The sequence below is a fragment of the Pseudochaenichthys georgianus genome, chromosome 9 (assembly GCF_902827115.2).
Source record: "Pseudochaenichthys georgianus chromosome 9, fPseGeo1.2, whole genome shotgun sequence".
Lineage (NCBI taxonomy): Eukaryota > Metazoa > Chordata > Actinopteri > Perciformes > Channichthyidae > Pseudochaenichthys > Pseudochaenichthys georgianus.
Window position 1 is genome coordinate 3,367,100 of NC_047511.1, and position 21,095 is coordinate 3,388,194.

The 21,095-nt window shown below is 42.3% G+C and overlaps 1 protein-coding gene across 2 annotated transcripts in view; it reads left to right on the top strand.

The window, feature by feature from the left end:
* The window catches only part of ogdha (oxoglutarate dehydrogenase a), a 75,397-nt gene that overhangs the window by 45,563 nt on the left and 8,739 nt on the right, over positions 1 to 21,095 (top strand). For both annotated transcript variants that reach the window (XM_034090982.2, XM_034090980.2), the window contains exons 5-17: positions 3,765 to 3,880; positions 5,231 to 5,385; positions 6,916 to 7,062; positions 9,135 to 9,225; positions 9,403 to 9,582; positions 10,310 to 10,438; positions 11,501 to 11,680; positions 12,019 to 12,171; positions 13,027 to 13,129; positions 13,928 to 14,056; positions 16,563 to 16,713; positions 17,709 to 17,836; positions 18,460 to 18,638. In XM_034090982.2, the coding sequence (XP_033946873.1) occupies positions 3,765 to 3,880; positions 5,231 to 5,385; positions 6,916 to 7,062; positions 9,135 to 9,225; positions 9,403 to 9,582; positions 10,310 to 10,438; positions 11,501 to 11,680; positions 12,019 to 12,171; positions 13,027 to 13,129; positions 13,928 to 14,056; positions 16,563 to 16,713; positions 17,709 to 17,836; positions 18,460 to 18,638 (1,841 nt within the window). The remainder of the gene's footprint in view (positions 1 to 3,764; positions 3,881 to 5,230; positions 5,386 to 6,915; positions 7,063 to 9,134; positions 9,226 to 9,402; positions 9,583 to 10,309; positions 10,439 to 11,500; positions 11,681 to 12,018; positions 12,172 to 13,026; positions 13,130 to 13,927; positions 14,057 to 16,562; positions 16,714 to 17,708; positions 17,837 to 18,459; positions 18,639 to 21,095) is intronic.

A 21,095-nucleotide genomic window follows, 5' to 3' on the forward strand; every position in this document is an offset into this window, starting at 1 on the left:
CAACTGTAGTTCTTCTAACGTAGTATTTGTCACACTCAAAAATAATAAGAGTATTTCAAAAATACTGACTGATTCTCTTCAGGGTTCTTACGGTCATTAAAAAACCTGGAAAAGTCATGGAAATTCAAAATGCAAACTCCAGGCCCTGGAAGAGTTAGTGGAAAACAATATTTTCCCCCAATGTTTTGGAAAAGGCATGGAAATGTAACTAAAGTTGCATCAAATATAATTTAATGTATTTTATCTAATCGCCAAAATAGTAATACTATAATGATAATAAATACTCTATCGTATTAGTAAGGAAATGTAAAATGGCATTTAACTGACCGAGGTATTTTGCTGGTGAGAGATATTGAGTTGTGCTTAGGCCTGTAGAAGCTAGTAGAGTCTAACCATTGATTTGTTTTAGATAGGCAGCAACATGTTTCAGACCATTATTTTCCGGTTCCCATGTTAAAATAAAACCATTTTCAGTGGTACCCGCTGAGAAAGAGTCATTTATTTGGTAATGGAAAATTAGGTAAAGGTCGTGGAGAAGGTCATTGAAAATCATTGGTGAAAAAGTGTATGAACCCTGTCTCTTATAATGATGACTTTGCATGCCAGAATAATATTCGAAAGCATTACAAATAATGACTTCGGTATCTCATGAGTTATTATCTCGTAAGAATGACTTGGTATTGTAAAACATATCTAAAAGGTCAAATAAATAAGGAAACTTAATGGGTTTTTTTAGTAACTAAATCAATATTTTTGAGAGTTTCTCATTATAATGACTTATAAGATACATTTTTAATACAAGGCTAAAAACTTCTTTTTTTTTTCTTAGCAGAAATGGGCTTCTATACCTCACTGCTTTTATCTCGCCTACAAATCACCTGCTGGTTTCTAGCTGGCTGCTTCCAGATAACAGAGTTATCAGTTAGTTTGCTCCTGCAGAAGGTATTATTGTCTTCTATACATCCTGCTTGATGGTTGGAGATAACCGCTCAGGGCTGCACTCATTTCCAGCTCATGAAATTATGAAATTAGCATAAATTAAAATGGTTGCTCTGATCCCTGCAGCTCTGTTATCCTGAGAAACTTCAGTAAACTGAGTGTTGTTGTGTTCCAGAGTCAGACTACTGCTCAGTTTAGTGTCGGCTGCAGACAGAGCGGTAAACATCGGAAACTCACTTTGTGTCAGTTTGTGAAAATGCCTTTTAAGAAAAGAAGCGTGTCGTCCTGCTTTGGATTTCCTCTTCTCCCCTCCACCACGGCATATCGGGGCCAATTTAGGTAACACAAAATACAAATGAATAAAGAGAGCGGGGGTAATGACTAAAAACCCTGGATATTCTCTGATATTAAGCGGTACATTTATGGGGATAAACAAAACAAATTCCAAAAGAAATTTTCATTTTGTAAAATGTCTTTAATCTCAGAGAATATCAATGTCACGTTATTTACAAATATAATAATACTGCATTACATTTTTATTAGAGCGCTTTTCCCAGTGCTCAAAGCGCTTCACATATTACACATGTAACAGTCATTACTGTGGACAATACCCACAGGAGCAAGTTACGGTGAAGTGTCTTGCCCAAGGACACAACGGCCTGACGCAGTGGAGGTCGGGTTCGAACTGGTGTTCACCAATGCCTCGTGAATCTGATGACCAACGCTCTAGCCCACTGCGCCAAAACCGCCCCCAAAATAAGATGAAATATGATTTCACTACATACATATTTTCTCCCCCTCTCAGGTTAAGTTTTTTTTTAATTTGGCCTATGATGGCCCTAATAGGCAGCTGTGAATAGGTTGTAGGGGGGAGAGGTGAGGATAGTGATGCAAGCCTGAGCTGGATCCATCTGCCTGCTGTCTTTGAGACGGAGCTTTCTGATTGGCCAGCTTGGCTGTTAGCCCCGTTGTTGGTTGTGACTTGTGGTGTTGAGGAGTTTCATACAAGGGCTGCACGACCTGCCTCGTTTCATTTGCAATTGCCACATTTGAGGACGTGCGATGTCAGCAAATAAAGCCAACCTTGACAGCACCTTAAGGTGGTCCCGTCGTTGGAGTTAAGGATCCTTTACAGTGCACAGCGGTTTGACCTGGGTCCAAGACTCCATTTTGCCCAACACAAAAAGCACTTCTTCTACTTCCTCTCTCCTTCTTTCTTCTCTCCTTCATAACACATTCCTCCGCTAATAATCCCATAATCAGTTTGAAGTTAGAAATAACCAATTAAACACCCATAACCCCCCAATGTTCATCGCCGCTGTAATGAACACGTTGCTGCTCTGTTTGGAACTTCTTTTACTTTCTGCTATAAAGAGAGGGCATTGTCTCTCCCCTTCTGCAGTCCTTCTTTATTCGAAGGAATGGTGGTCCACATCCTGTTAGAATTGTGTTAAGATGTTTATACATTTCAAAGTTAATTCTACATTTTTTGTAAAGCCTGTTTGTAGTAAAAAGTATAAAACTGTGAAATACACGCACTACACCTGCTTAAGATGAGTTGGTGACGTCATAACCTCCTCTTTTGCTGAAGCTGGGTGTTTTGTTTGGGACGAGACCAGCCTTGGCCAGAGTTGTAGGGAAGTTCCCCTCTTTGATTACGTGTCCTCCTGTTTTGAAAGTTCAAACATGCTAAGGTTATAGCCATGTTGCGGTTGGTGGCTTATTGAACAGGATTGGAAAATACTTTGTACAGGCAAGGGACACCAAAGACAGGGACAAAACCGTTTCACTTTCCATTTGCATGATATGTGTATTCATAGCACAGTTGCAAAAGGATCAAATCAATGATTTGCCTCTTGCCATTAACTACCATATCAAATGTTAAAGTTTATAAAAACTCTGTTGCATCACAAGAATAACTTTATTTGTTTGTTCTTGCCCCCAGGAGTGTTCAAAACCTTCCACACACACGTTTCATTGTGTCAAAGGAATTAGTAGACATATTCAAGGGGTCCGAATATTAATACTGATGCTGCTTATTTTTTAAACTCCAGTTGAAAGCTGACCTTTTAGTGTAGTCATGGAGACCTGTTTATCTATCGATACTGCTTTTGCTCTTAATAATCTGCAACAGAGTTTAATCAAACTACACAGTTTACTATTTTTCTAGTGTTCTATTTCTCTTCACAAGAAATCTCATTCTCGGACTCAAAACAGCAACATGCGTGTCCCTCTCTCATGTCCTGCCTCCTCTTACAGGAGCTCCATGCCAAATGGTTCCTACTACAGAAAAAGATCTTTACACAATCTTTCAGTTTCTTTTAGTTCTAAGTGTGATTGATTTCCTAAAACAGCTGGGCACTGTGTTGTCTATCGGAGGGAATAGTTAATATCTTGGGGGATATTCGAGTCTGAACATAAGCAGGCTAATCCTGAGCTCCTTCAGGTCTGATGTTTGATTAGCTTTAATGAATGATACTAACTATGTCTCTCCTTACTTTCCCACTCATTTTGTATTGATCCCCACCATCCCCACGCTTCTTGTGGTCAAACTGCCCCATCACTACTCTCCACTCTGCCCTCTTCTTTCCTCCTGTCTGCATGTTTGGGATAATGTCTCATTCTCCATATATCCACTTCTTCATTACTTACTCATAAACTGCATGTTTCCATTTGTCCACGGCCTTGTTTGTGTGTCTGTCCATCTCTTTGGTGTCCCTCCCTTCTGCCCTGTCCTGCAACCTTTTCTCACCTCCTTCCCTCTTTTTGTACCTTCCCTCCCTCTACTCCCCTTCCGTCCTTTTGGTGCATCATGGGGCATATAGGTTTCTACGGTCTGGATGAGTCCGACCTGGAAAAGGTGTTCCGGCTGCCAACCACCACCTTCATCGGAGGCTCGGAGACCGCCCTGCCGCTGAAGGAGATCATCCGTCGACTGGAGGTGAACTCAGACGCAGCTCCCTGTAAAGCATGCGGCCCAATTGAATCTCAAGTGGGCCGGAGCAGTAGAATCACAGCATAATAACCTGTAAATAACAACAACTCCAAATTGTCCCCTTTGTTTTAGTGCTAAAAATGTTGACATTTAATGAGCTATGAACAACCTGACGTTTTTTCAGGAAAAGATATTATGCCTCAGTTTATCATTTCCACATGTGCATTACACGGCACACCACATTTAATCACAAGTATCCGGAAATGAACAATATAGTATTTTGCGATCAGAACAACTTGTCAAGAAGACATTATTTTACATTCATTTGCCTGTCACGATAATTCATTTTTTTGGACGATAAATTTTTTTGGAAATGATTGCGATAAACGATAATATTGTCGGCACCGTTGTAAGACCATTTTAGACCACTGACATAATGACAATATATAATAATAATAATAATTCAAGTACATCCTTTCAAACATAACTTTTATTGAACATTCAACATTGCAAATGAAATGTGAAATAATATTAAATGATATATAATAAATAAAACAAATTAATTAAATTATAATAAATTAATTAAATCACACACAACCCAGTTTGCTCCCAGTTGGGAAACGGAATGGGGTGGTTGTGTTTTACATGTAGTTTAAAATGCGTGGTATTGCCTGGTTTTGTTGCTACCTTTTTTAAACAAATGCGACACACCGCCCTGCTCATTCAAGTCCGTTGGTTCGCCTCGTTGATTTGGCTTGAATCCAAAATACTGCCACACCGGAGAATCGAGATGTGTAGTTAGGTTTTGTAACCAATTCAATTTCACTTTAAATTCCCCGCGAGTAAGTCACACGTTGTCTCCCGCTTGTCGCTATATTATTAATGTGGCTGCTGCACGCGGAGTGTCCTGACCTGGCTGTGTGTCAGCCCCTCACAGTGCGCGTGGCCGGCAGCCACAGCGCTCCTAGCTAAAAGGCTGGTCACATCCTCATGTAAACGGCAATTTATCGAGCTCAGAAAAGTTATCGAGTCCATTTTTAGTTATCGTACGATAAGTCAATTTCTCGATTATCGCGACAGGCCTATGTAGTAATCCTGAAAACCACCATACAAACTACAGTGGGAACTATTAAGGGAGAAGGTTAAGTCACCCCATGTCTTATACATGTATTACATGTATTACATGTACACAATACATAAAAGTTTATAAGATTGCAGTAAATGTGTCCTCTGTCATTTTAACGCTGTGCAAAGTCAGCAGGCCGTATGTTTGACTTCCCTGATCCGGACCAAAGATATTCAACGTGAGTGTGAAAGTTGGCTGTCCGGGTGAAACTCCTCTCCTCTCTCTGTCAGATGGCGTACTGTCAGCACATTGGGGTGGAGTTCATGTTCATCAACGACCTGGAGCAATGTCAGTGGATCAGACAGAAGTTCGAGGTTCCGGGAGTGATGCAGTTCGATCTGGAGGAGAAGAGGACGCTGCTGGCCCGCATGGTCCGCTCCACTAGGTAATCATCGCAACATGCCTATATATAGATATGAAGTTGAAGTGTAGCCTCAGTTGCAGCACCGTGGCTGCTGGGGTGGCAGCCCAGGTCGATGAGGGGGAGGGGTACATGTTGAGGGAGGGGTACATGTTGAGGGAGGGGTACATGTTGAGGGAGGGGTACATGTTGAGGGAGGGGTACATGTTGTCAGATTGAGGAAACAATTCACCAGGAGAGTTTTCTTGACTAATAGAATGAATTCTGGGGGTTGGAGCTTAGACTTTCAATTTGAAGGACCACCCTACTGAGGCTGAGCTTCAAGGTTGATGAGGGAGGGGTACATGTTGTTGGAATTTGAATAAAATTCACCAGGAGAGTTTTCTTGACTCTCATAATGTATTCGGGTGGTTGGAGCTTAAAATAAATGAATTCGAAAATGTACATGGCACTAAGGACCACCCTGTGTATATATATATATATGCTGTTTTGTTATTTGTGAAATAACTAAATCGATATCACCCAACAGTGGGTGTTGGAATTTAGCTTTTTTTTTCTCTCCTCCTCTCACACACACGTGTAGATCAAGCTAAACACAGAATACTAGCAGCAAATATACAAAATCAACTTGTTTTAAACTCCGGGGATGAGCAGCAAACAAGGGAGTGTATCTCTGTAGTTGGTGTTAAACGGTGGAATTCTTTATCAAATGACTTTAAGGGCTGTATGAACATCTTTAGCTTTAAGAAAATGTCTAAAGAAAGAATAATAAGGCTGAAGATGTCAGCATTGCCAGGTAACCTGCTGATTTCTCATTGTGATCTTGACTCCATGTCACCAAGTATGTGTAAGCAGCTGTAATTGACAGACCATCGAACAAGGGGCAGTTAAAAAAGACCTGCTCCTTTCCATCATGGGCTACAAAAACACTCCTTAAAGTGTACATATTTAGTTTTATAATTATTGCCATGAGTGGAATAAACCAATAATACCAAATATGTGTCAGACGTCAGGCGTTTGTTATATATCTGGAGGGAAGCCGTAAACAACGAAAGAGCACAGAGTGAAGGGGTCGGGGGGGCAAGCATGTGCCAAATGGAGGCCAGTCGGTGAGTGTTCTTTGCTACGAGGCGGTGGCATTACCCCAGGGTTACGATGTACAGCCACACTTTATCCAAACACCACGGCGCATTGCGAGATTAACGTGTGATGTCAAAAACTTGTGCTCTGGTCATTTTAGCTTTCAGATGATGAAACTAGCACCATATTCAGATCATACATACCTTTTTGAAGCTTGTTATCAAGGCAGGATGAACTTTTCACAATCACCTCCCACTCTTCTATATTCAGATGAGTTCACTGGAGCAGTGACGCTGTCAGGGTCATATAACTTGCCTCTTGAGCCCTCCCATCAACCGTCATGTCATCTAGTGTTTGATGAGGATCTGCACAGGTCTCTGGGGAGGGTCTGCCGGGTTAAAGGCATGACGCATGTTCCGTACTAACCTACGATTGACTTGTGAGGTTTAGCTTCTGAAAAGTGTGTTTGTGCAGGTTTGAGGAGTTCCTGCAGAAGAAATGGTCTGCAGAGAAACGTTTTGGTCTGGAGGGCTGCGAGGCTCTGATCCCGGCTCTGAAAACCATCATCGATAAATCCTCTGAGAGCGGGGTGGAGAATGTCGTCATGGGAATGCCTCACAGGTATCACACACTCATTCATGTATCAATACTGTACACACACACACACACACACACACAGGAAATCTCTAAGATGTTAACGGTGCTACTCCCCTTATCGATGCTGCTTATCGATCCGGTACTTTAACAGTATTTGTATCGGTTCTTTTGTTGTTTTATAAGGGAGAATTAAACAAATTGGAAACAGAATTAACATTGCTTTATGTAAGATAAATAACATGTATGTTTGTAACAAATCATAATAGACTAATATGGGGATGGAAATGCAAAAACAATCAAATAAAGAATTATTTAGTGCAAAAGCAACAATTGGTTACCGTTTTAGTTTTTTAAATGAACCCATGTTTGTGTTGGCTGCCTGCGTGCAGAACATACCTGCGTGCAGAACATACCTGCGTGCAGAACATACCTGCGTGCAGAACATACCTGCATGCAGAACATACCAGCGTGCAGAACATACCTGCATGCAGAACATACCAGCGTGCAGAACATACCTGCATGCAGAACATACCAGCGTGCAGAACATACCTGCGTGCAGAACATACCTGCGTGCAGAACATACCTGCGTGCAGAACATACCTGCATGCAGAACATACCAGCGTGCAGAACATACCTGCATGCAGAACATACCAGCGTGCAGAACATACCTGCATGCAGAACATACCAGCGTGCAGAACATACCTGCGTGCAGAACATACCTGCGTGCAGAACATACCTGCGTGCAGAACATACCTGCATGCAGAACATACCAGCGTGCAGAACATACCTGCATGCAGAACATACCAGCGTGCAGAACATACCTGCGTGCAGAACATACCTGCGTGCAGAACATACCAGCGTGCAGAACATACCAGCGTGCAGAACATACCTGCGTGCAGAACATACCTGCGTGCAGAACATACCTGCGTGCAGAACATACCTGCGTGCAGAACATACCAGCGTGCAGAACATACCTGCGTGCAGAACATACCAGCGTGCAGAACATACCAGCGTGCAGAACATACCTGCGTGCAGAACATACCTGCGTGCAGAACATACCTGCGTGCAGAACATACCTGCGTGCAGAACATACCTGCGTGCAGAACATACCAGCGTGCAGAACATACCTGCGTGCAGAACATACCTGCGTGCAGAACATACCTGCGTGCAGAACATACCAGCGTGCAGAACATACCAGCGTGCAGAACATACCTGCGTGCAGAACATACCAGCGTGCAGAACATACCAGCGTGCAGAACATACCTGCGTGCAGAACATACCTGCGTGCAGAACATACCTGCGTGCAGAACATACCTGCGTGCAGAACATACCTGCGTGCAGAACATACCTGCGTGCAGAACATACCTGCGTGCAGAACATACCTGCGTGCAGAACATACCTGCGTGCAGAACATACCAGCGTGCAGAACATACCAGCGTGCAGAACATACCTGCGTGCAGAACATACCAGCGTGCAGAACATACCTGCGTGCAGAACATACCTGCGTGCAGAACATACCTGCGTGCAGAACATACCAGCGTGCAGAACATACCTGCGTGCAGAACATACCAGCGTGCAGAACATACCTGCGTGCAGAACATACCAGCGTGCAGAACATACCTGCATGCAGAACATACCTGCGTGCAGAACATACCTGCAGTGGCAACGTTACTCGCAATTGGGGCAACAGATCTACGACTACAAGTTTTCTCCGTCTGAATATGATGCGGTTTGGCCAGATGTTTGGTCAGGTCTCCTGGTTTCTGCGAGCATAGTCTACATCAATCCTTGTAGAGTGTAACTATACGTTTGAAGGCTCCATTTTCTCCGCCATCGTGAGAGAGAGAGATCGAGATCTCATGGAGTGAAGAGAGCGGGAAATAATCTGACTCATTTTGTAAGGATCTTGCAAATTACAAAACGGAGTTGGTTAGTTAAAATGTGATCATGCTAATGTAGCAATAATAAATATGAAATCTATTTTATATGCAGGGGTGCACATGACTTGTTTGCCCTGGTTCTCAAAGGAGCACCTTTTAATACCGGGTTTCCACTCACGTAGCTTTGTCGGTGCACTCACCTCTCTCCTCTTTCAGGGGCCGTCTGAATGTCTTGGCCAACGTGATCCGGAAGGAGCTGGAACAGATCTTCTGTCAGTTTGACTCCAAACTGGAAGCTGCTGATGAGGTCTCTGCTTTAGTGCCATGTGTGTTGCCTAAACAAAGCATAACATTTTCAAAAAAGCATATCTTCACATTTAATTCTGTATAGTACTTGTATTTTTCTTTCATTTTGTCTTGCATACATTTGGAGCCGCACATCTTGACATTCTGAAGTGACCTTTGCTGTGGTTCTCCTCCTCAGGGCTCTGGAGATGTGAAGTACCATCTGGGAATGTACCATCGGCGTATCAACCGTGTGACGGACAGGAACATCACCTTGTCTCTGATGGCCAACCCGTCTCACCTGGAGGCAGTGGATCCCGTGGTGCAGGGAAAGGTCAAAGCTGAGCAGTTCTACTGTGGAGACAACGACGGCAAGCGGGTGAGGCTGAGTAACAGTCAAAACCAAGCGACATTTAAAAGAGACATTGCTTCTAAACTAGCTTTGAGGATTCACCGCATGTTTCCTCAAGGACCTGTTGTCCTTTGTTATAGTTATATTTCACTAGGATTACACATGATTAGCTTTTATACAATCATTTCTATCACAGTTACTTCTGGTGAGCGTAAGGGCTATCACTTTGGATAGTCTTGCCAGCTTTACCAACCTTTTCTAGCCAAAGAACTGTTTTTAAGATTTTAAACTGACTGTTATTAAGTTATAACACTTTTTCAGGAGCGAAAGTAACCAATCGGATTACCAATATGTGCTAAGATCATCCCAATCACCCGTGTTTGGAAGTTTGCGTCGATGTTTGGAGCTGGGAGGAGCTGCTGGCTGTATGAGATCAGCTGGTCAGCTAGCTAACTAGTAAGGTAGATGGTGAATGTTAGCTAGCTTGTAAAGTAGGTTGAATACTGACTTGTAAAAGTGCTTTGAGGGTTTTTTAAGACTGTATTCCATTTAGCATCTATGCTACCAGATGCTTTGTTGAATTTTGACCAAACTGTAACCGTGATTTGTTTGTTGTGTTTTATGTGGGTAGTGTCCAAATGCTTGTGTGGACCAGAAAGAATGGTCCATGCTAATGCTAATAACAATTCTAATAAAGATAAACCGAAAGCATGCACTAAAAAAACACAGATTAATTGAATTTGTTCTTCTCCAGGTGATGTCCATCCTGATCCACGGAGACGCAGCTTTCGCCGGTCAGGGTGTCGTCTACGAAACCTTCCACCTGTCTCACCTGCCGTCCTACACCACGCACGGCACCGTGCACGTTGTCGTCAACAACCAGGTAACATACCTGAACAGACGTACTCAAGCAATTCTCTTTCTGAAGTTCATCACTTCTTCTCTGCACTGTTTTTTACCAGAGGTAGAAAAATGACTTGGATCTTGTACTTTAGTAAAAGTAGAGTACCGGAGTGTAGGAATACTCTGTTACAATGCAGGACAAGTCAAAGTCCTGCATTTAAAAATGTTACTCGAGTAAAAGTCAAAAAGTATTAGCACCAAAATATACTTGAAGTACAAAAAATAATAATAATAAAATAAAAAAAGTACTCATTATCCAGAAAGACATGTAATATAATGTATATGTTTTGATTATAATTATTGATGTATTAATGTGTTATCAAAGCTTTTTTTTCCTTTGTATACTGCAGGGCAGCTTGTACATTTACTCCAGGTGTAGCAACACATTTAAAGTCTCTCAGAATTGTACTTAAAGGTGGGGTAGGTAAGTTTGAGAAACCGGCTCGAGATACACTTGTTGTTATATTCCATGGAGTGCTCTTAACATCCCGATAGCAATGAATATCTGAAGTGCTTTGACAAAAAATCCATACAAAATGTCATCTGTGGAAGCCGTGGCGCTGTAAAAAGCACGACCAATCATCTGAGCCGGCCCGGCTAAAGTAACTGGAAGGCCTACCTGCCTGTCAGCCTTCCATCTGGGCACAGACTTATCTCGTGCCCTCATTGGTCATGTGCGCGTTCGTGTGTGTTGGAGGAGGGGCTCTGTGAGGAAGTGGAAGATTTTTTCCGGTCGTGTATTTTCAAATTCTAGAGCACGCTGGTTTCTCTAACATTACCTTCCCCACCTTTAATACAGGTCTTGAGTAATTCTACTTAGCTACTTTTTATCTACAACTGAACAGATACAAGAAAGAAAAAAAGTTGGTTTCGCAACTGGTAATCCGCAACATATAATTGAGAAGTCAAACCTGAGAGGATGTTTACAGAAAACACATTTTATTTCTTATATAATTAACAATCAATCAAACTATGTGAGTTAGGAGGACTCTAGGAAGCGAACAGGCAGATGGATGACTGAGCTCTAACCCTGTGTCTCCAGATCGGCTTCACGACAGATCCTCGTGTGGCTCGCTCCTCTCCGTATCCAACCGACGTGGCTCGGGTCGTCAACGCTCCCATCTTCCACGTCAACGCCGACGACCCGGAGGCCGTCATCTACGTCTGTAAGGTGGCCGCCGAGTGGAGGTCCACGTTCCACAAAGACGTGGTGGTCGACCTGGTCAGTGTCATCGCTTTTAGGTAGAAACTCCAAATTGTTGTGAGATTGTTAGACTTACACGTGTGTGTGTGTGTGTGTGTGTGTGTGTGTGTGTGTGTGTGTGTGTGTGTGTGTGTGTGTGTGTGTGTGTGTGTGTGTGTGTGTGTGTGTGTGTGTGTGTGTGTGTGTGTGTGTGTGTGTGTGTGTGTGTGTGTGTGTGTGTGTGTGTGTGTGTGTGTGTGTGTGTGTGTGTGTGTGTGTGTGTGTGTGTGTGTGTGTGTGTGTGTGTGTGTGTGTGTGTGTGTGTGTGTGTGTGTGTGTGTGTGTGTGTGTGTGTGTGTGTGTGTGTGTGTGTGCAGGTTTGTTACCGTCGGATGGGTCACAACGAGATGGACGAGCCGATGTTCACACAGCCGCTGATGTACAAACAGATCAAGAAGCAGAAGCCGGTTCTGCAGAAGTATGCAGAGAAACTGATCGCAGAGCAAGCCGTCAGCCGGCAGGAGTACGAGGTAACAAGACACTTCTTGTTCTTCGAGTTTTCCCGTCTCCACATAGCTCTATTTTCTGGCAGAAAGTTATTCTCCAATTCAACAGTGACCGACACTTTTGTGAAATCTTGAAATATTCTCAAACCAAAACGTTCAAAGAAACGGAAGTGAAATCAGAAACGGAAGTGTGAAGCTGACAATTGAGCGGCCCGACCAAGCAAGGAGGCAGAACGTCCAACAATACAACCCGGTGTGGGCATTTATTAAAACATGAACACATGACACACAGCCTCAATCCTGCTGCTGCTGCTCACGTGAGCCCAGCCTGCAGCCTCCAGGATCTCACACACACTTCCTGCCTCTAAGACAGGGAAACAGAGCCTAAATACACACACTCTAATCAGCACAAGGCGAGGGGGGAGGAGACGACACAGGACACCAGGTGCACACAATCAACGACAGACGTGGGGGAAGGGGAACACTTTTCAACAACAATACAACCCGTAACGGAGGCCCAGAGATCACCTGCGTGACGGGATGAGAAAGAGCAGCATCACATGACTTCATGACCAAGCTATTGTTACCGTTAGAAAATAGCACAGCAGAGTTTTGGGCTGACGAAGGAACCGTAACGCGGCGCAGACGGACCCGTGGAATCTAGGGGTTAGTAACTTGTTGACGTGAAATGTGTTGCTCTCTTTACATCTCCACTAGCCGGGTCGTCACACAACACATTTAGATTATTTTTGTTAGCATCATTAAACATAGCGATGTCCGTCCCTTGTCCCGTTGCTACTGCTGTGTGTGTGGATGTCTGGCAACTGATTTTGGCACTAAACACACTCCTCTCTTCTTTCACTCGGTCTCTGTTTGCAGGAGGAGATTGCCAAATATGACAAGATCTGTGAGGAGGCATACAATCGCTCCAAAGACGAGAAGATCCTCCACATCAAGCACTGGCTGGACTCCCCCTGGCCTGGTAAGGGGGAGAGGGGACGGGGGAGACCATGCGTTTGTGTCTATCTATAATATTTTCTTGTCCTTTATTTTTACGGGGTTGTAAAATCATAATTTGTAATTACCTTGTTTTTAACAAAGTGTCATAGCGATCATAGAGAACAAGCTTATCAGGGCAGCGATGAAAAGGCACTGTGCGGCCACTTTTAAGCAGATGAAGAAAGAATGTTCTGCAGTGACAACAGAGGCCAGTAAAAAACGCCTTGACTGGCAGATTAGAAAAATGCAATCTTAACGAAATTAGTTTTTGCGTCTTTTGTTCAGACATATGACTTTGTAGGGCCTTAATCTGTCAAATCGATCGATGGCCTTCAGATGTTTCCCTTTTTATTATTAAAGAAAATCCTGAAATGTATGTTCACACTGATCAGAGTCAGGATCTGAAGCCTTCCCCTTAATTTTCAGGGCTGTACACAAAATATACTTATTTAAATTACTTATACTTAATATACTTTCTTAATCAACTTTATATTAAGATTTCAAAAAGCCTTCCAATGTCTTTCATGACACATTGCAGATTTATTTTTAATTATAACAAAATTATTTTTATTCTATTCATATTCTCATTAGATATATAAACATGTTGTGAAGTAACATATATATTTTTTCAATAGTGGCAAAAATACTGGAAATGATAGAAATGCTGCAGAGCATTCAAATTGATTTGGAATCCTTTTTCCAACCTTCTAAATGAAGCCCAGGTCACTGAGTTTCTGAGGCTCTCTGTCAGGTAGTTGACATGTTGAACTCTTGTCTTCAGGTTTTTTCACTCTGGATGGACAGCCAAAGGCCATGAGCTGCCCCTCCACCGGCCTGACTGAAGAGATGCTGAACCACATCGGGGGCGTGGCCTCGTCCGTCCCTGTGGAGGACTTCACCATCCACGGAGGTCTGACGCCTTATAATGCATTTGACTGGCAAATGATTTGCACCGTTAACTAACAGTAACAAACAAATCATCCGTGCAGTAAATAGTCTTTATTTACAGTTCTGCCTTTTTGTAGTTCTAAGATATGTTATATATATTTATATTTATATTACATATATATTACATATATATATATATTACATATATACATATATATATATTATATATATATATATGTATATGTATATATGTAATATATGTAATATATATATATATATATGTATATATATATATGTATATGTATATATGTAATATATATATATATATATGTATCTGTATATATATATATGTCAATAGTATATATAGTGTATATATATGTATATGTGATATAGTGTATATATATATGTATATCTGTATATGGTATCTATCTATGTTAATTATACTATATATGTTATATTATTATGTATATGTATATATGTATATATATAGGTATATATGTATATGTATATATATATATGTAATATGATTATATATGGTCTTATAATATTGTATATGTATATATGTAATATATAATGTATATATGTATATGTATTATTATTATTGTAATTATATATATATGTTATAATCATATATATATATTGTGATATGTTAATATATAATGTATATGTATCTATATATATATATATGTAATATATATATATGTAATACTATATATGTATATGTATATATATATGTATATGTATATATATATATATGTATATGTATATATGAAATATAAATATGTAATATATATATGTAATATATATATTAGGGCTGTCAAACGATTACAATTTTTAATCAGATTAATCACAGCTTAAAAATGTATTAATCATGATTAATCACCATTCGAACTATGTCCAAAATATGCCATTTATTTATGTATATTGTTGGGAATGGAAAGATAAATGAAAGCAGGCGGATATATCCATTTAACATAGGCAAGGCAAGGCAAGTTTATTTATAGAGCACTTTTCAACGCAAGGCAATTCAAAGTGCTTTACAAAAAAAGACATACAGTATCTATGTTTATTATAACATTTTTCTGCATGTCAAAATGAAAGACAACCCACACACCTATCAATCATCAACCCGTGGGGTCTTAATTCATTACCTGTTGATTTCTATCAACGGGGGAGTACTTCAGGAAAGTCGACAGGGGGGGGGGGGGTGGAGAATCAGCTGTTTTAGCGCAGTTCTCCAGTGATGGGGGGAGTCTCCCTCCGCAGCCGGTTGGCGTAGTTTTGGCACAGTTCCGTTGTACAGACCGACGTTAACAGCAGCCCTGTCTGTGCACACGGAGACCGACTCTGTCGTCCGGTGATCGAACCGCCTTCTGGAAAAGCTTCACAAGTACGTCGGTACGCAAATGCGCTTTGTGACACAAGTGACGGTACGCATTTCAGATTACATAACCTGCGTACCAGTTATGTGCACCCCTGTACCAGAGCCATAGTATTACTATTATATGGCTCTGCCCTGTACTACAGCAAGAGTATTCTCCGTCGGGACTTCCTGCAACAACACCACGCCGTTATCAAAGATGTTCTATTGAGAAGACGATCACTACGTGACAAAAGTTTTCAAAACCGTGGCTACTGAAATCAATCTTACTAACTGCTGTCTGTGCAATTTACTCCGCGCGAGTTGGCAGACTTTATTTTGCTTACTTTAACATCATTTTTCATGGTGGGGCTAAAACATTTCTTGGTATGGGTGTAGCCTACCCCAGCCATACCCTGGCGCTGCCACTGGTGGCACGTATGGGGCGGGCCATTCTGCACATGCGTTAAATGCGTTAAATATTTTAACGCAATTAATTCAAAAAATTAATTACCGCCGTTAACGCGATAATTTTGACAGCACTAATATATATATATGTGCACTGACCTCCCCACCTTTAAGACACTGACATAAACGCACCTTTTCAGTCTGGCTTTTAATGTGTGATTAATGTTGTTTAAGTAGCCATTTTTATTCAACTTTGTATTTGTTTATACCACTGTAAAGTGTCTTTGAGCATTGGATAAAGCACTTATTATTAATCTTTTTAAAGAGGCCCTATTATGTGCATAGGTTCACGTCAGATAGTTTCCATTGTTTTCTTCTGTAACATAATGACATCCCCGTTTAACAATTGCGCTCTCGGCTAGCGCTCCAACACATTGCATGTCATGCGCTAAAGGGTTGGGACATTTTCGACACATCTCTTAGCAGTTTACCGATCAGAAAAGAGCCGTCCAGCTAACCAATCAGAGCAGACTGGGCTCTGGTTTCAGACAGAGGGTGAAAAGAGGTGCAGGCAGTATGACAACAATAAAGAGCTTTCTTAACATCAAAGCATGGAGACATGTCCCAGTAGAGACACAACGGACTGATGTGAAGCTGAACAGGAGCAGAATATCATGTCCTCTTTAATCTTCTAAAATCATATGAATGGTGCCATCCAGACTGTATTCTGACCCTCAGTGATCATGCTTCGTTGTTTCAGGTCTGAGTCGTATCCTGAAAAGCCGCGGCGAGATGATTCGTAACCGCACAGTGGATTGGGCTCTGGGAGAGTACATGGCCTTCGGGTCTCTGCTGCAGGAGGGGACCCACATCAGGCTGTCGGGGCAGGACGTGGAGCGAGGCACCTTCAGGTAATCACCCAGAACCTCATCTGCGTCCATCTCTTCCAATGTTCTCCTCCCGCTGTGGGCGAGTTCTTGGACTGAATTTTAGTTCGGCTCAGGAGCAGAAAGTTAGTCGAGGGTCAGGTTCTCTCTGGAGGAAATGAAACGGCTGTTTTGTATTAGATGTAGAAGTGTGTTTCAACATACAGACAACTATCCTGATTCAGAATATCAAATGTTTTAATTGTTTTGCATCTATAAAAGCTAAATATCACCCTTAGATGAAGTCCATTAACAGTTTCCAACATTTCCCCTTTTTGTACCTTACCTGCCTCGTGTGAGTGTGAAGCAGCCTTTTGTTTCCAACTTTCTTTGTTCAACATATTTTCAATATTTACAATTGTTTAGAGATCATTTCAAGTAATTTGCTTAAAAAAAACAGTCTCACAATGTCCAGGAACATCAAAATAGATGTGTATGCATCTAAGAACTAAACTGTCCTTTAACAGTTGATAACCTGTGGAAGGACACCTCTAATCTCCCCTCAAAGAACATCACTTCAAGTTCAAATGACATCATTGGTGTCCTTGATCTACACACGATGGAGTGATGTGGGATTCATTGTAGCTGCATATATTTAGCAGACCTTTCAGGCAGTCACACCTGTAATTCAAACCTAGTGAAGCAAGGGAATAATAATAATGTCTCCCTCCATTTCCCCAGGCAGGCCTGGGTTATCCTTAGTGTACACCACCCGTTTACCACTTCCCAGAAACCCTTCAGTGCTCAAAGCAGAAGTGGGGAGTCAGTGTTAAGATCGAATAACTTTGGTATCTATTTTCTTATAATGATCAAATCAAGAGATTGAAATGAAATATTCTTGGGTTGGTAAGAACCAGCCAAGTAAGCTTCTCATAAACAATTGTTGATGTCCTGCAGTGGAGAACAGAGAGAAAGCATGAGATGAAATGACACAGTTCTGTAATGTTGTCCTGCACCCTCCACCTGTCGTCCTCTCTCAGCCACCGTCACCATGTGCTCCACGACCAGAACGTGGACAAGAGGATCTGCATTCCCATGAACCACCTGGCTCCTGACCAGGCGCCGTACACCGTCTGCAACAGCTCGCTGTCCGAGTACGGAGTCCTCGGTGAGGCCTCACTGTTCCTCTGCAGCTGCACATACAGCTCCGAATGGCCTCATTCTGGACACCAGGAGCATAACCAGAGGCCCCACCCCCATATTCTATTAAAGATATCAGACCCTCCCTTTTGAAGCAGAGAGGTTCTTTTCTCTAAGGAAATCTTCTGAAATCTCTCAATGAGAGATTTAACATATTGTTAAATGAAGTCTGTTATCGGATGGCGAAACAGGCTGTCGTCAGACTGGCAGGGGCTGTCACCTGCTCTGCTCAACCCCCTCTGTTTGAATGTTGTTTCTTTAGACATTTTGTCTCTCGTATTTATTTGTTTATACTTGTAGAAAATATTTTAGTGCACTTGTAATACCTGTGCTGTATTTGTTTCTGAAACATGACACTATTTGTGAGGCATTTGTAAAACGTGTTCAGTTTGTTTGAGGACTTATGGCAGGAAATTAGCTCCATGACTACGACTGTAATTACTTAAGTAACATTTGCAATGCAGGACTTTTACTTAAGTACAAAATATGAGTACTTCTTTCACCACTGATGAATATAGGAAAACTAGACTAGTCTTCTGTCTGCAGATTAACAGCATAAACGTTTCTGTTTTCTGTTGTGTGTGTCTGTAGGCTTCGAGTTGGGTTTTGCGATGGCGAGTCCCAACGCTCTGATCCTGTGGGAGGCTCAGTTCGGAGACTTCCACAACACGGCCCAGTGCATCATCGACCAGTTCATCTGTCCCGGGCAGGCCAAGTGGGTCCGGCAGAACGGCATCGTGCTGCTGCTGCCGCACGGCATGGAGGGCATGGTGAGGAACACACACACACACACACACACACACACACACACACACACACACACACACACACACACACACGTACAGCGTGGTGTAGACATTATGTCTGAGACTACAGGCTGATAAATATAATAATACTTTTACTATACTATATTGAAAAAAAGATATAAGTTCAGTGATAAGGAAAAAGGAAATCAGTCATTAATTCCAATTTAACTGGAAAAATATACCCAACAATAATGTTTTTTAAAAACTACATTTATAAACATGTTTTAAATAAAATGGCAGGCTAGCATTAATAACAACAATGTTTAAGACGTCATTTTAAAATACATCACTGAAATACTTTAATTTATCCGTGATCTTTAAGTGGAAAATATAAGTTGTTTAACTCCTATCATAAAGAGGAACATATCAACAAAAACTGTGATTTTTAATTCCTTATTTCTGGCACCTAACAAAAAACATTTCGCAATAAAGCTGACTTGACCAGGGAACTGGAGATTTGATTGCAAACTAGTTTCCGGGTTTAAGTAAATGATCCCTGCAGCACTCTATTGGCCCGGCCAGTTCTCCCTCCCCAGCATTGAACCAAATGTAGGAGCGTTATTTAGCTATCTGGACCTGGTACCAATGGATTCCTCATGTTTCATAATGATACCAGGACCTTTAAAGGTCCCACGTCATAGCCATTTCCACTTGAATAGATTTACATTGTTCAATTTTCCAAACTACAGCATCTCTGTATAGTCTGAGTATTCACTCTGTCCTAAGCAGCTTGTTGGAGCTCCTGCCCCCCCCCCCCCTCCCTATGAGCCCACTGTGCTCTGATTGGTCAGCTCGCCCACTCTGTTCTGATGAGTCCACCACTGTTACAGCGGAACATCAGTGTTTGTGTTACAATGGCGTTTGTTAGCAACCACAAAATGTCACCAGTAAGGACAAACAGATGAGAATGCTGCGTGGGGTCTGGGTGCCGTGTTGGGGGGACGTTGCGGGGGACTCGCTGCTGGAGCGGACAGTGTGAGCTGGCCATAGCCGCGGGAAGTAGGGGTGCTGGGGGTGCTGCAGACCGTTGACAGCTCGGTTCGCTCACGGCCGGCACCGCTCTTAATGTGTTTTTAAACGTCATCATTAAAGCTGCGCTGACGGGCGACAGAGGTCCACCGTGTCCACGCAGCGAGGCTACCCCCCCCCGTTGACAATTCGCTGCACCCCCCAAGTAAAATGACTTCCTGCGGCTATGGAGCTGGCTTACTGGTGTCGTTTCCTAGTTGCTGCTTGGGGTCAGCGAGACACAGCGAAACCCAGCCCGAAACCCGCAGCCTGGCTGTGAGTCTGTGTGTGTGCTCAGGCCGAGCCTCGCCGCGTCTCGCTGTCTCAGGCTGAGAAATCCGCGGAGCTGCAGCTGAGAAAAGATTGAGTGTGTGTGAGGAAGTCCGTGGATTGGTCCGTGGAGTCGTTATGTCACTATACCCAATACGTCACTATACCCAAGAAGAAAAATATGGAAAAACAAAAAATCTCCAACGAGGCGTTCTGGGGCAGCACAGACGGGTCTTTTCTGTGTTAGAGTTTTACTCGCTAGGGTGTACTTTGAGGGGTTGTGACTCTGCAGACCGTTTACATGCAGAACGTTTACATGCAGAACAAGCTTCATAACACAAGGGGACGGGTAATAATCAGAAAAGCATGACATGGGACCTTTAAAGCTGCATCCAGAGCAGGCATGGGCAAACTAAGGCCATATACGGCCCGTTGGGCTTTTTAATCCGGCCTGCTGAATATTGGTACAAAATTGTCCAAATTATAGTAAAGACCGCTGTCACTACCCGATCTGTCCCCCTGCCCAATCTGTACTGCGCATGTGCGAGATGGTCCGCCATATTGGACAACTCCGTACGGCAACCCAAGTAGGACACTTGACACAGTGGCTTTTAGCAAAGCTCAAAAGGAAAACGAGAGAGAGAGATGAGTTATTGTTATTACAACGTGACTTCACTATTATTTAACAACTCTTTTTATTGGGTTCTTTTATTTGGGGTTAAGTACATTGTCAGAATAAGTGAGAAATGAATTTAACTTCTGTTAGACAGCTTTCATACTGAATACATATTTACTGTGAATGTGTGCAAACATTTATGGCATATGGCTAACAGGAGTTAAATTCAGTTTATTTTGTGTAGAAAACGGTTTATGCCACAATATGATAAACATGTAGTCGAAATAGTCTGATTAGCTTCGGTTGCTATGCCAACATCACCTGTAGAATGCCAGAGAAACTTTCATAACAGCGTTGTGCTGCCAAACAGCGTCAATTCAGACTGAAACACATTCACTGATGGGGATGGGGGATATGTATCGGCTGCTTGTGTGACAGTCAGACAGTGAAGACTTTCCAGCGGCCGCTGCCACGAGTTAACAGTAGAGTAGACTAAACTCCGGTGGAAGAGCAGCACTGCAGCGGGC